This window comes from Lissotriton vulgaris, chromosome 1_1 (genome assembly GCF_964263255.1).
Source record: "Lissotriton vulgaris chromosome 1_1, aLisVul1.2, whole genome shotgun sequence".
NCBI lineage: Eukaryota > Metazoa > Chordata > Amphibia > Caudata > Salamandridae > Lissotriton > Lissotriton vulgaris.
In genome coordinates this window covers 75053224-75068827 of record NC_141685.1, presented here as the reverse complement: position 1 = coordinate 75068827, position 15604 = coordinate 75053224, and the positions used below count along the sequence as shown (strand labels likewise).

The 15604-nt window shown below is 42.7% G+C and overlaps 1 protein-coding gene across 1 annotated transcript in view; it reads left to right on the top strand.

Moving 5' to 3' along the window:
• The first annotated feature begins 3130 nt into the window (after window positions 1-3130).
• Window positions 3131-15604, top strand: part of LOC147737381 (uncharacterized) — a 48040-nt gene continuing 35566 nt past the window's right edge. The window contains 4 exon segments of the mRNA XM_086923775.1: window positions 3131-3356; window positions 3359-5378; window positions 5380-5650; window positions 5699-5873. Coding sequence (XP_086779901.1) covers window positions 3131-3356; window positions 3359-5378; window positions 5380-5650; window positions 5699-5873 — 2692 coding nt within the window.

Genomic DNA, 15604 nt, shown 5'->3' with positions numbered 1-15604 from the left:
GAAGATCCACACAAGGCGCAGTTGACAGAAGTCCTGCCTAGAAAGGAAGATCTGAACAAGGCACGGTTGACAGAAGTTCTGCCTGACTGTGACCTTAAAGCAGTGAGAGACCCACAAACCACAAGATCCTTCAAGCCCAGCTAGCCACAATGGACACCATGTACATCAAATGCCTGATTTAGATTTCAGCGGATGCTTTATTCCATCACAAATGTCACAGGTATCCTGCCCGCCCCATTAAAAATGCATAACATCTTGTGGCAATTATAATAAGGCAGACAGGATATGTGTCACGTTTTGATTAGGCCTTTGTGTAGTTCACAAAGTTTTACCCTGCCGAACTCCACGAAGCGCCAGGGAAACTCTGCCGTACTCCGCTGACTTCCGCTAGTGGCAGAGTTATTTAAGCTGCGCTGCTCTCACTGATTTTTAGTGCCAGGAGTTTGTCCCGCACTGTAAAATCAGCACGAACAGCACTACCCTTCGTGTCAGAGGGCGCTGCTGCCTCTGTCTCTCTAATTGACATTCTAATCGAGTGGCAGCTTCATCAACGAGAATGACAGAGTTCTACCCTCGAGTGGTCGCAACCTGCCGTGACCTCCCGCAATGAGAACTATTACCAGCAGGAGGTCTAGCACGTTATATTTTCTCACAAGCGCTCGCCACCTTACCGTTGGTGCATCACGAGCTACGCCGGCAGAGTGGAATTCTTCACCAACTCCTAGTTTTGAGGCAATAATCTGTTGGAAAAACTCTAAACTAGGCCCTAAGTCGGCAATAAGTGTTGTAGAAGAAGTGAGATCCATGGCCTTGTGACTATCAGGCTATCTGACTTCTTATGAACCCCACAGAGTGAGAGAGCAGTCAGAGGGTAGTAGGGGGGTCGCAGGACAAGAAATTAGTAAACTTGAATATGAGAAATATGGAAAGGTAGAAATGTCACATCACCCGTAGATAACTGACACCTCCTTCCGCTCTGCCAAATGCCGATCCAGTCACAAAGTGGCATCCTGAACCCCAAACGGACAACATCATGCCAGATGCCATGTAATGGTGGAAAAGGGGGAAAAAGAGTAATATCAACACATCTGATGCGGGGATATGTCAGGTAAATTAGTGGTTGTGATGGATTCTCTATAAGTACTAAATGACTGATATAGTTGAATTTTAAATTATATGAATCAATGTTTGTTTGCCTTATCTGCACTTATAATGTAAAGGACGGGCCTTACAGTGTACCCCTCGCTCTGTTTTACACAAAACCCCCCGAAGGTGCTGCATCTTACAGAACTTTATCTACTAATGACTTGCTTTTTAAAGTTGTCTTTCAGTGCCAGAACCGGGTGCTGTAAGCTGCACTAGTTTCAGGGAGATGGACAGATGTTATGGAGATAGGAAACCCCCTCAAATCACAATAATGTTCCAGTCTTCCAGTTTAGACGAAACCAAAAATGCTTGAACCAAGGGAGCTGTTGAAAGTGTCAAAGGTGACCTATGAACAGCAAGGTAAAGAGAGGAGTTGGTATTTGAGATGATCTTAAGTGAATAGGAAAGAAATGAGAAGTGTGTGAATGGAGTTACTTCGTTGTATACTTCGCAAAGAGTTACTGGAAATTTTGCAGCCCGCCTGATCCATCTCTTTTTCTAAACTCTATTGTTGTTTGAATTAAATCTTGACCTTATGCATCTATCTTAAGCAAAACCTTAAGCACTTGGGTGCTCCGAGCACCCTTACTTTGCTAAGTTACTCTGTGAACACTATTAAATCACCTCGTTTTGTGACATTAATAAGATTTCACCTGATCACCAGAACATTTAGTTAAATATCTGTGTGTGATGAAATATTCCCTACTAAGTTTCAAAGGCAGTAAAGAAGAAGGGGGTGATTTACTAAGATTTTGCGTTGTGTGTGCGTCACAAAAGTGGCACAAAACAGTGCAAAATCTTTTTTTCCTAATTTTCTTTCCAGCAAATAACGTAAAAGTAATGTGAAGCATCGCATTGCACTGCTTCGCGTTACTTTGCACCATGGGGCCTGTCAAGGGTGGTGCATGGGCGTTCCCGTGCAACCACCCATTTTTTCTCACGCTAAACCCAATTTACCAAATACAGTAGATTGGGTTTAGCATGAGAAAACTGTCCTTCCTGTACAAAGCCTATGCTGGACTCACACACACAAACACCCTAGCGCTCTGGTGCTAAGGGAAGGAGAGAGCCATATCTTTGAAAATATGGTGCTCTCCTGCTCCCTCCCTGTCACGCAGCGCAGCCTCGCAGGGGGAGGCCTGCGCCGCATTGCGTGAAGATTTGGTAAATCTCCCCAGAAATTTTGTTTACAACCAGTTAAATATTTTGAATTCTCATTCCATTTTGTTTCAATTTAGTAATTTTAAATATCTTTACATCCAACAGAAAACAAGCCTTGAATGTATGAATTGACCATCAATAATGAAGTGAATGCTGTAAATCTTCAATAATAGCAGAAATATTGAGCTACAGTATTCAGGAAAACATCAGAGCAGTCGGCGACAGAGGAACCTGCACACAAACTGACAGATCCCGGATGAAGCATCAAGGGCATTTCAGTGATTGTAAGACGCTGAGCTGTGCACCTCCACGCCAAAAGACAAATAAATTACCTTAGGAAAATTAAGGCAACAACAATAACAAACCACCTCCTGTTTAAACAAGTGTCAAATACTAACTTTGATCAATGTATCGGTATGATGTGAATACCGCAGTGCTCTGTTTTCTAAAATGAAGACAAGCCATCATTCCGTGCTCTAGGTGAATTGTAATCTCTTTCTGGCCAAACCACAGTAACAAGCGAAATGCACTACAGAGCTGAGCCAGACAACTGACGGGCAATGGAAAGAGGAGCTCTTCTATCTACAATACAACAGACTGTGCAAATTTGCACCGGCCAGAAGGAAGATACATCTTTACCTGCAAGCGGGGACAGCCATAATCCAATCTAAAGGCACAATCCCCTACAAAGAGACATTCTACGTATTAGGTGTGTGGCAAATGTTTGGTGGCTATTGTATTTTATTGTTAAAACAGAATTCAAACGTGCAAAATACTGCACACATATAAAGTGTGTGAGAAAAACACAAGTGCTTTAACAGCCATGTTGGCCCATCAGGAAATACAGTCATGGGATGTAGATGAATATATTCTCGACCCACAGACACTAACTAAGAAAGAAGAATCATACACCTGCAGCAAGAGCTTTAGTTTGTCATCACAACTCAAGCTTCATCAGCACACGTACACAGGACAAAAACCATTCAAGTGCAGTGAATGTGTAAAGTGCTTTAGTCAGTTATCACACCTTCAAAGACATAATCAAACACACACAGGGAAAAAGCATTTAAATGCAGTGAATGTGTGAAGTGCTTTAGTCGATTATCAAAGCTACAAAGTCATCAGCGAACACACACGGGGGAAAAACCCTATCATTGTAGTGAATGTGACAGTAGTTTTAGTTACTCTTCAGCATTAAGGATTCATCAGCGAACGCACACAGGAGATAAACCATTCAAGTGCAGTGAATGTGTCAAGAGCTTTAGTCGGTTATCAAACCTCCAAACACATCAGCAAACACACACAAGGGAAAAGCCATTCAAGTGCAGTGAATGTGTGAAGAGCTTTAGTCAATTATCAAATCTACGAAGACATCAACAAACACACACAAGGGAAAAACCATTCAAGTGCAGTGAATGTGCAAAGTGTTTTACTTTCTCGTCACACCTACAAAGCCATCTGTGGAACCACATAGGAGAAAAGAAATTCAAGTGCAGTGAATGTGCAAAGTGCTTCAGTAAGTCATCACACCTACAAAATCATCTGCGGACACACACAGGAGAAAAGCCATTTAAATGCAGTGAATGTGGGAAGAGCTTTAGTCGATTAGATCACCTACAAAGACATCAGCGAACACACTCTGAAGAAAAACCATACCAGTGCAGTGAATGTGGGATGAGCTGTAATCGATTAGAAAATCTACAAACACATCAGCGAACACACACAGGGGAAAAACCATACCATTGCAATGAATGTGAAAGCATTTTTAGTCGTTACTCAACATTAAGGATTCATCAGCGAACACACACAGGGGAAAATCCATTCAAGTGCAGTGAATGTGCAAAGTGCTTTAGTCGGTTATCAGACCTAAAAAGTCATCAGCGAACACACACAGGGGAAAAACCCTATCATTGTAGTGAATGTGACAGTAGTTTTCACAGCTCTTCAGTATTAAGGTATCATCAGCGAACTCACACAGGAGAAAAACCATTCAAGTGCAATGCATGTCTAAAGAGCTTTAGTAAATTATCAGTACTACAAGGTCATCAGCGAACACACACAGGGGAGAAACCATTCAAGTGCAGTGAATGTGCAAAGTGCTTTATTCGGTTATCAGACCTAAAAAGTCATCAGCGAACACACACGGGGGAAAAACCCTATCATTGTACTGAATGTGACCGTAGTTTTCACGTCTCTTCAGCATTAAGGTATCATGAGCGAACTCACACAGGAGAAAAACCATTCAAGTGCAATGAATGTCTAAAGAGCTTTAGTAAATTATCAGTACTACAAGGTCATCAGCGAACTCACACAGGGGAGAAACCATTCAACTGCAGTGAATGTGGGAAGAGCTTTGGTCACTTATCAAACCTCCAAACACATCAGCGAACACACACAGGGGAGAAACCCTATCATTGTAGTGAATGTGACAGTAGTTTTCGCGGCTCTTCAGCATTAAGGATTCATCAGCGAACTCACACAGGAGAAAAACCATTCAAGTGCAATGAATGTGTCAAGAGCTTTAGTCAATCATCAGTGCTACAAAGACATCAGCGAACACACACAGGGGAAAAACTTTTCAATTGCAGTGAATGTGGGAAGAGTTTTAGTCACTTATCAAACCTTCAAACACATCAGCGAACACACACAGGGGAGAAACCCTATCATTGTAGTGAATGTGGCAGTAGTTTTCATGGCTCTTCAGCACTAAGGTATCATCAGCGAACTCACACAGGAAAAAAAACATTACAGTGCAGTGAATGTCCAAAGAGCTTTAGCCGATTGTCACATCTACAAAGCCATCAGCGAACACACACAGGGGAAAAACCCTATCATTGTAGTGAATGTGACAGTAGTTTTCGCAGCTCTTCAGCATTACGGTATCATCAGCGAACACACACAGGGGAAAAACCCTATCATTGTAGTGAATGTGGCAGCAGTTTTCGCAGCTCTTCAGCATTAAGGTATCATCAGCTAACTCACGCAGGAGAAAAACCATTCAAGTGCAATGAATGTCTAAAGAGCTTTAGTCAATTATCAGTGCTACAAAATCATCAGCGAACACACACGGGAAAAACCCTAACACTGTAGTGAATGTGACAGTACTTTTCGCGGCTCTTCAGCATTAAGGATTCATCAGAGAACTCGCACAGGGGAAAAACCATTCAACTGCAGTGAATGTGGGAAGAGCTTTAGTCACTTATCAAGCCTCCAAACACATCAGCTAACACACACAGGGGGAAAACCCTATCATTGTAGTGAATGCGAAAGTAGTTTTCGCGACTCTTCAGTATTAAGGATTCATCAGCGAAAACACACAGGAGAAAAACCATTGAAGTGCTGTGAATGTGCAAAGTGCTTTAGTCAGTTATCACACCTTCAAAGTCATCAGCGAACACACACGGGGGAAGAACTATTCAGCGGCAGTGAATGCGGGAAGAGCTTTAGTCACTTATCAAACCTCCAAACACACCAGCGAACACAGAGACTCTGGAAACAACTTAAGAACATCAAAATAATATTGACCCATCTGAGGACAAAGACAAGAGCAGAACAGTGCAGTTATTGTGAGAGGAATGAATTACGGAAAAAAATTAAATTCAAATTATGTGGGACATTGAAATGCCAGATGATAGAAGACCAGACTAGCAGTAAAGAAGGAAAACAGATAACAGTATTTGCAGAATTATAAAAGTGTTTGTTTCCAGTGATTGTTCACTTCTGTACACATAGCAAAGCGACATGATGTACCAGGATACACAGTGGGAGGCTATCACAATGTGGACTAAAAGAAAAGAAAAATTGTTGATTTTTATTTGGTGAAGAAGAGATACAAAGAACAACATTCAATCGCACCTGATCACACTATCTGTAAAAGCAACACTGAACAATACTGGGACTAGCAACGATATTTTCAGCTAACTTGTCGGATTAGTGATAAAACCTATAAACCAAACATACCCAGAGTAAACACGTTGTCAGGGCTCTGGAGATGGGAAACTTCTTTGGTAAAATGTAGATATTACTATTAACAAATGCCGCAGTAGTATATGTGATGAACTAAAGTGAAGCACAGGTGTTCAAGAAATAACCTGTTTTTAGATATAAAAGAGCATATAAGTTTTTTTAAGTAATGTTTGCTGCATCTTTTACACTCTGTTATCGGTTGATGGATCAGCTTGTGCCTGGGGCCTTATAACTAAGTGTGACCCGTGGCTCCTCTCCGACTTGGCTCTCCCTATTCAGTTTGTGACTTCCCAAACTCTACTTTTTACCAGAATTGAGCCATTGTAAGCAGTAGACTCTGTTTGAAGAATGTGGTGATATAGCGAAATCCCACATCAAAAGTATATATGTGCCAGGACAATCAGTTGCACTCCCAGCAACTAGTCTTCCACACTTGATTGTCCCTTGTCCTCAAATGTTCTAAAGGATTTGTCGTATGAATTCCAGAAGTGGCAGTGACATTCATGAAGCTAACGCTAACAGGACAATTGTCAATTTATTAATGAACTGCATGATTACTTAAAATCTTTACAGTATAAGATAAATAACTTGATGAACGTCCCATCCCCCCCCACGTGTCCCATACACTCATAAAAGTTAATATCACTTTAAGTTAAAATACTAACATATTAGTACTGTTTAGTTGTCCAAAACAGAATTCTTTTAAAAGGAGTGGAGTATAGGTTGCACCAATGTTTCCCAACTGGTAAGGGGAGGCACATGAAAGTTCGGTAAAGTCAATTCGTGCACCAAGGGCGGTTGGCGATAGATGGATTCCTCGTGGAGCTTTAAAGCAGCCCAGGTTAGATGACGGGGCCGAAGGATTCCAGCTACTTTGCAGGCACAGCCGTTAGGTGGGAGTCGAGTGCCATTTTTACCTGGTGTATGAATTTCCCAACTCTGGCTATCAAACAGGTCGTGGAGACAGAGAGGCACCAGTTCGAAGCCTCTCTGCAAGTTCTATAGTCCGTGTTCCGTAAAATCGGAAGCAACAAACGATGGCGGTCATTGACCAAATTTGTGCAGCAACACAACAAGTGTAGCCAGGATTCTCTGCGGTAGTTGCAGAGACGACAAGCTATGTTGCCATCCGTACGGGCCCATTTGGGGTTAAAGTCCACGATCCTGAGGGTCAGAAGGCGAAAGTACAAAATTTTCTTTCTCGCATAAGTGGATACTGGTTCTTGCAGGTAAGGTTGGGGTTTACCTGGAATATATGATTTGTCCAGGGCCAGAGTTAGTGGGTTTTGCCAAAGAGATGGAAGGTCAAGCCCAAAAGAAATGATCTGGACTTGGCGCTTAACAGCTTGAGCCCAGGCTGAGAATGGAATTTCGTGCAGGGGCAAACTCCTCTCGATTTTCAATGCTTCAATTGCGTGTTCTATAATGTAAGTAACAAGGACCCCCAGAAGAGTTTGATAGTTTTTGGTTCAGGGAAAAAACAATATGTGCATAAAATCAAACCATTTAAAATAGGTGTAGTTACAATAAAGGAATTCTTAACAAGAAAATTAAAAAAGGTTCATATATCATTTTAATAGTTGTTCAAATATAAAAACAAATTTGACAATACAGAAATATTCAATCAGAAATTAATATAAAACAACATCACAATTTTACAATAAAACAATACCTAAAAAAACATAAGCATTAATGTTCAACACAGACATCTAAAATTTTCCAAAAAACGTGGCAATTCAATTTGAGGTACTGTCCAAGCGATGACTTAGGCGTCTTAGCGACAAAATGGTTTTGTCAGTTTTTGGTTTAAGCTCCTTCAGGTGTTTAACTGCAGTGGCACTCTCAGAGACCTAGGTGCCCAGATAGTTGTAGGATGGGGCAGTGACGATACGGTGCTCCCCCAGAGTCCATGAAGCTTCTTTTTTATGGGGGTATTTGCCATAAATCACGATTTTAGTCTTGCACACGTTGATCCGTAAGTCATTTGCCTTATTATATGAGGCCAAGCTACTTAAGGCTCTTTGGAGCCCCACCCTAGTGTGGTCCATGATCACCGTGTCGTCTGCATACTGGAGCGTTCCCAAAGCAAGCTTCCCCAATTTTGGGGGTACTAAGTTGGCATCTTTCAGAGCTGTCCCCATGTCCGCAGTATACAAATTAAAAAGCATGGTGGCCAAGACGCAACTCTGCTTAAGGCCAGAGTTGGTGTCAATTCTAGAAGTTGTTATTGTAGGACTTAGCTTCACTTTGACCCAGGTACCCTCATAGAGCGCTTTTATGGCTTTTAGCAGCGCCTGTGGAAGCCCCCGGGAATCAAGTTTTGCCCAGAGCCGGCCAAAGGCTGTGGAGTAGTCTATGAAACAGCAGAACAGGGGCGGCTTGTTCCTCGTATTGGCCTTCTTCGCAAGGTAGGAAAGGGCTAAGATGTTGTCGAGGGTGGAGCTATGAGCCCTAAAGCCGGTCTGTGTGGGCAACAGGAGTGTGTGGGAGATAGAGAGGGTGAGAGATAAAGAGAGTGAGAGAGACAAAGAAAGGGGCGAGAAATAGAGAGAAATGGAAGGAGGGGGAACGGCACGTTATATGTACTCACCTAAAAATAGAAGCAGCCAAATACATGTCAATGTGTCACATCACCAGCGAAATGGTCTGAACACCTGTGAATGTATATGTTTATTTTTAATACCTATAGACCCATGTCATGCCAATAAACAGCGCACAAGTAAGGAAAATAGTAAAGGAGCCCATTATCATATGCAAATTACAGTGACGTCACATGTAGTGACATCACAAGAAGTGATGTCAGGCCCTTATACTAATTTTCACGTGAAAGGTTGACGGACAGTTTTAAAAACACAAAACAAGAAACATAAAATAATGTAAAAATACGGTTTCAGTTTATATACATCATGTGTTTTTCCCACTATTAGTTTGTAACTAAACTCGGAAATGACTGAAAGTGTAAATATTTTTAAACAGATATGTGAAACTTTGAAATTACATTTTTAAACAATTTTCAGCAAATAAATGAAATGTGCTTTTAATTTGCGTTTGTTTCCTGATGTTATTCTTTATCCAGCCCCTAAGCCCCAAAGTGGTTCACATTTACTGTGTATTAAGCAAAAGAAGGGCTAATTTTGTCAAGTTCTCTGTTCCTCTCTTGCACCACTCACACAAACAAACAGTCGCAGGCTAAGGAGCTAGATGGAACTGAGTCAAGTTTCTAGATAATAGTGGGGGGACCCCTTCAAACTGTGGCTACCCCCACTTGTGCCGTGCTGATAAAGCAATAGTGAATTTGAGTAATTTATGATGAATGAAATGAGAGAAAGAGAAGAAGAGAGCGAGGTGCAGGATATATTAAAGAAAATGAAAAAAAGAGACACAAGACTTTACCCTGTTCTGTGTACAAGCACTTTACGTAAACAAGCTGTGCTGTGCGTTGTGAACAGGTTGTCACCCCCTTTGTATGTAAATGAGCTTCTGTGACCAGACACACCAGGCTCCCATCTCTTCTAGCACGGATGATAATGTGAGCACTGTAAGGTAATCATAAACTAGGGCTATATTGAGAAATAATCGACTTCCAGGTCTCACAGCTGTGGATATGTAGTACTTTTATTAGTTTTTTGTAATTTACTTTAGCTTGCAGCAATTCTCAAGGTTACTTTTTCTCAGTATATCGCTTTCTATCGCTCTTTGCGCTCCATCAGTTAAACGTGAGGTTTGATGTAGGATTTGTTGTCAGTGTCCCTAGACCATGGTCCAATCCCTTTGTCCTTGATTTGTCGGCATGTGTTTTGTCCACACACTGGTCTAGGATGGGCCTTCTCAAGGTTGAAAGCGCGGTAATAGGAATAATAAATCAGACATATTTGAAATTGTATGTAAACAAATGTGTGCCTTTCAGTTATCAGGCACCACCAGACACATCTACACATGTAATTGAGCACCAGACTAAAGTGACTCCTCCCTATATGTAAGGGGGGAGAAGGTGTGACGTCCTGTGTCATGATATTCTGGACTGTGGGGATAGTTGCTAGGCCGTGAGCTGGAATAGAGACATTTGTCCGTTGGTCTTAGCTTGATGATGGAAAGGGTCTCTGCATCTGTGATACTTATATAAAACTTTCTTGAGCCCCACCGTATGATGTACTCTGATTTCTGGAGGGACACACTTCCACAGACGACCATGTTAAATCTAGCTTCGCACAACCCACTGAGCATTCCTGCAGGTGTGGTACTTGATAGCAAAGGTTTATTGTCAGCGTTATTTACAGCAGATAATAAAACAATCACAATTCTTGTTGATTTAAAACGACTTAAGCACAGTTCATACAAATACTACACTTTGCGCATAATCCATGATCTGACGTAAAATGCTAGTGCAAATGGATGACGTACATCACTTTTAAAACCAATCAATTAGATAGAGCGGTCATTAGATCTTACAAAGCGTACCAGCTAACAAGCACGTACATAGGGGCAGATACCGGTATCTCCGTCTGCTTGTTGCCTACTCAGAGCAAGTAAACCCCTAGCAAGCCTGACAGCTGTCTTATAAACATCAGAAATAAAAGAAGAGCACAAGCCTGCTGCGCAGACGTTACCTAGTGTGTTAAAAAAAACGAGGATTGTCCAAATAATTACAGTTTTGCTGACAGCCGGGTGGAAATTAAACCCTCAGATATACGCCAATAGACGGCCAACACCTAAGCAAGCATTTTCTAAAGTGCAGGTACAAGAAGAAATGTGCAACAATACCTCTTGATACTCTGTCCAGTCCATAAGGTTCTCCAGTGCCTTTCATGTTATGAATTAAACAACAGGGGGTGGTGATGGACAGAGTTTCTGAATTAAGCAGAATACTCTCACCCAGTCAAGAGATCAGGGCTTAATCCAACACCGTTTTTTAGCTCACTGCACCATCCCAGCTCAGAACCTGGCTACATGCAAATTAGTCTGTCCCTGGCCCAGTGTATCATGGGAACAGGGCAAACCAAACTACCAAGCCAATTCTTTCACTGGGAAGGAAACAAGCTACCCCGGAAGCTTGTTTCCTTCCCAGTGTAAGAATTGGCTTAGTAGTTTGGTTTGCCCTGTTCCCATCATGCACTGGGACAGGAACAGACTATTTTGCATATAGCCAGGTTCTGAGCTGGGATGGTGCAGTGAGCTAAAAAACGGTGTTGGATCTAGCCCTGATCTCTTGAGTGGGTGAGAGTATTCTGCTTAATTCAGAGACTCTGTCCATCACCACCCCTTGTTGTTAAATATTTTGTTCACCCTAAGCGTGGAAGGGTATACTCCGACGTGAGTCCCTTGCTCATTGCACCATCAGGATTCAAGCAAGCCGGGCCGACGACGGCTAAAATGCCAGAAACCGGTCCCCGGAAGCTTGTTTCCTTCCCAGTGTAAGAATTGGCTTAGTAGTTTGGTTTGCCCTGTTCCCATCATGCACTGGGACAGGAACAGACTAATTTGCATATAGCCAGGTTCTGAGCTGGGATGGTGCAGTGAGCTAAAAAACGGTGTTGGATCTAGCCCTGATCTCTTGAGTGGGTGAGAGTATTCTGCTTAATTCAGAGACTCTGTCCATCACCACCCCTTGTTGTTAAATATTTTGTCCACCCTAAGCGTGGAAGGGTATACTCAGACATGAGTCCCTTGCTCATTGCACCATCAGGATTCAAGCAAGCCAGGCCGACGACGGCTGAAATGCTAGAAACCGGTCCCCGGAAGCTTGTTTCCTTCCCAGTGTAAGAATTGGCTTAGTAGTTTGGTTTGCCCTGTTCCCATCTTGCACTGGGACAGGAACAGACTAATTTGCATATAGCCAGGTTCTGAGCTGGGATGGTGCAGTGAGCTAACAAACGGTGTTGGATCTAGCCCTGATCTCTTGAGTGGGTGAGAGTATTCTGCTTAATTCAGAGACTCTGTCCATCACCACCCCTTGTTGTTAAATATTTCATGTTATGAAGGCAAATATGTCAAAGGACGAGTACAGCCCCCAGAGATAAACGGAAAATTTCAAAACCATCACTACAGTTGGTTTATGGTTTGAACCCACTTCCTTCGCTGCTGTCTATAGCAGGTCTGCATATACGAAGCAACTGCCTGGCAAATCTCCATACGATCAGTTCTATAACATAAGAAAAGTACTGCACTGCAGCATCTCAGATTACGTGTTAGAAAAAGTGGACGTAGGTAGTACCTTCGGATTTTATGCGACATATAACCCAGCAGCTTAAAATGCATAAATGACTCAGGGCCCCCTTATGTACGGGGACATGTGTCAGATCCGCCTCCAGGGGCTATACCCATAATTTAGTTAAGGTCCGCACCTGAAGAGTTCCTAATCTGAACATGAAATATAAAGCCATTTTCTCAACAGGGAACAGCAAGTCCATGAACTGCTCCTGGCGCGGTTCACATTTTACTTTCTGGTAATTAGTCGGAAGGATGCCTTTCCTTGCTTCTTGCTTGCTCCACATGAATGCACAATATTTTTTTTAACCAGTTCTAGTGTTGCCTTATTCATCAGTTCCAGATGATTCTATTTCTCTACTCAACTAGTGTATGTTAGAATGTTCTCAGCATGCTTGAACCGGAGTAAATTATTGTAATCCTGCATCGGCGCAGTTCCTGCGGAACCATACTATATGATGCAAAGGATAGATTTGACCACATTCGCCTCCATTATTTTACGGGGTGAGATCCTCCGGTGAACCCCAGCTCAGCTCTTAATACTGTCATTGGGGTACCGGGACCCAGGTTTAGTACATGTTACAAGAAGATGTTTCCCAGTTTAAGAAGAGCCTGAACTTTCGTAAAATCCCACAGTTCAGCACCATAAGGGCAGGCCACACGTGCATTTGTCTTGAATGCGTCAGTGCTAGTTTTATTGGTCTCTTGCTGCTTGAGTTATCAAAATGTAGAATAGTGGCGTCAAGTTTGTTTCCGCCTTCGCCATATGAGCTTTCCAATATAAATGGTCATCTATTCGTATGCAGAGGTAGTCATGTTTTAAGTCGCTTAGTTGGTTTACCATTAATCCTGAATGTCAACAATACCTTTGATTTAGGAATAATTATCATATATTTTTCTCTTTATTGATTATTAACTTCTGTACTTTACAGAATAGCTCGAAGCCTTCCAAAAGCTGATGCATTGATTTTTCAGTACGCGCTAATATAACTGCATCATCTGCAACCAGCGGGATCGAAATATTTTCCTTCTCCAATATCGGAACATCAAGACGAAGATTCCAGAGAGAATCAGTTCCACTGATATGAATGTTGAATAAAGCTGGGGCAAGTACGCAACCCTGCCCAACGCCAATGTTTATTTCAAACTTCTCTGTGCATTCTGCTTTTACACCAAATCTTACTCTGGAATGATTGCCGCTGCAGATCCTTTCGGATACTCAAATAGTTGCTTGGGATCCTCCTTCCTGTAGAAGACTCAGAAGGACGGAGCGGCGACAGAATCGAATGCTGTTTTTACGTCTCTTAAGACTAAGTAGAGCGGGTAGTTTCCAGGGACACAAACTTCATACAGATCATGTACAACCTCAGAGCCTGTTCGATTCTACTTTGGCCTTTTCAGGCTCCAGCCTGAGGGCTAGAGGCAATATTCTCCTCCTCTGTCCAGGTCTTGAGTCATGACTGTAATAGTTTCCCAAAGATTTTCCTGATGTTGCCTAATTGGGAAATTAGCCGATAGTTGGAGGGGTCATCTCTCCACCCCTTTCTTGTGAATCGCCACAGTTATGGAAGACTTCCATGATTCTGGAACCACACCAAGAGTCATAAATAATGCTGTTAAAGACCCTGAAGCACTGAACGTCTGAACTGGCCATCCCTCCGCTCCTCTGAATCCATGCAATAACGCTTAGTGAAGGTGTGGAGGATAAGCCCATGTCACTGCACAGTAAATCTCAGCCACAGGAACACCCCTGACAAGTACTGATGCGGGGGACTCTGCTCTGGGAACTGTCTAGATGTGAAGGGTCAACATGTTTCAGCAATTAACGGATAACTTGTCCTATGCCTTCGTCAGGACCTTAAGTATTGCTACTGCAAGTGAGTGTTATAAATACACAATATATAACATGTGTAAAGAGTTGGAACTGATACAATCTCTTTACCTGTAAATAAGGATAATAGTTCCTCTGTAAATAACAATTTACCGTCTTTTGAGAGGACAAGACCTCGCATCACCTGGCCACGGATCAGGACATAGGAGGCACCACTCTCTCCGTTGGTACCTCTGGCAGGTCGAAAAGCCCCAGGCGTCTTTTGGAACCGCCAGATGTACCGACGGAGAGCAGTAGCAATACTTAAGGTCCTGACGAAGGCGTAGGATAAGTTATCCATTAATTGGGCATGGGTGCCCGCTTGTTTGCATTTGCAGAGGGCCCTACATGTTCCCACTTCAAGAACAGCCGCCACCCCACACAGCACTTGCAGGACATGCATGCTGTGCGGGGCGGCAGCCGCTCCCAAAGATAAATCCTGCATGGCGCTGCAAATACAAACAAGCGGCGTCCCGCGAATGCTGTGTGGGCTGCATTTCAAATAAGCAACAGGCATTATTAAAGTGGAAGGGCGCATGGCATGCTGCTGCAAATACAAAGAAGAAGGGCACCAATGCTGTGCACTTTGTCGTGCCTGCTTTAGCAAGACTTGAATTAATATGTGAGAAGTTGGCCTGACATATTCTGTCCACTATTCTTGCACCTTGCACCAATCCAAACGACCCTTATTGATGATAGGTTACAGACAACCTTTATTGAAAGCTATCCTTGTGGTAGCTATGGAGAGCAGGCTTCAGGCTAAGTCTTGGAGGAATGTAAAGCAGCTTGTTTTACCAGTCTATAATCTCGTGAATGACCAAATGAAAGGAGAACCACACAAGGAATATATATAACATATATGTATTTATTCTAAACACATCCCTCTAGTCTCTTTATGAGGCTAGAAGCAAAAGTACATACAGAAAACTTAATAGTACACAGTAAATTAACACATTATATGTTGAGCCCTAGGGGCGTACCAAACCATATATCAATAAAGTGGTATAAGAACCACAACTTTGATAGACACAAGGCCTGGAGCCTGTAGAAGTGCCGGGGCCACCAGGAACCACCCAAGGTAGTGACGCAGGGGACCCACAGGGGACACGTGCAGTGTCTGAACACAGCCACGGATCGCCGTTAACTTCAATAGGGAATGTCGCGGTTGGAAATTTAAAGAAAAGGAACACTTAGAGGAGGACTTTGAGCAAATCCCTTTAGACTTAAGTGGTTCTAAAGCCAACACCCACAGGAGCA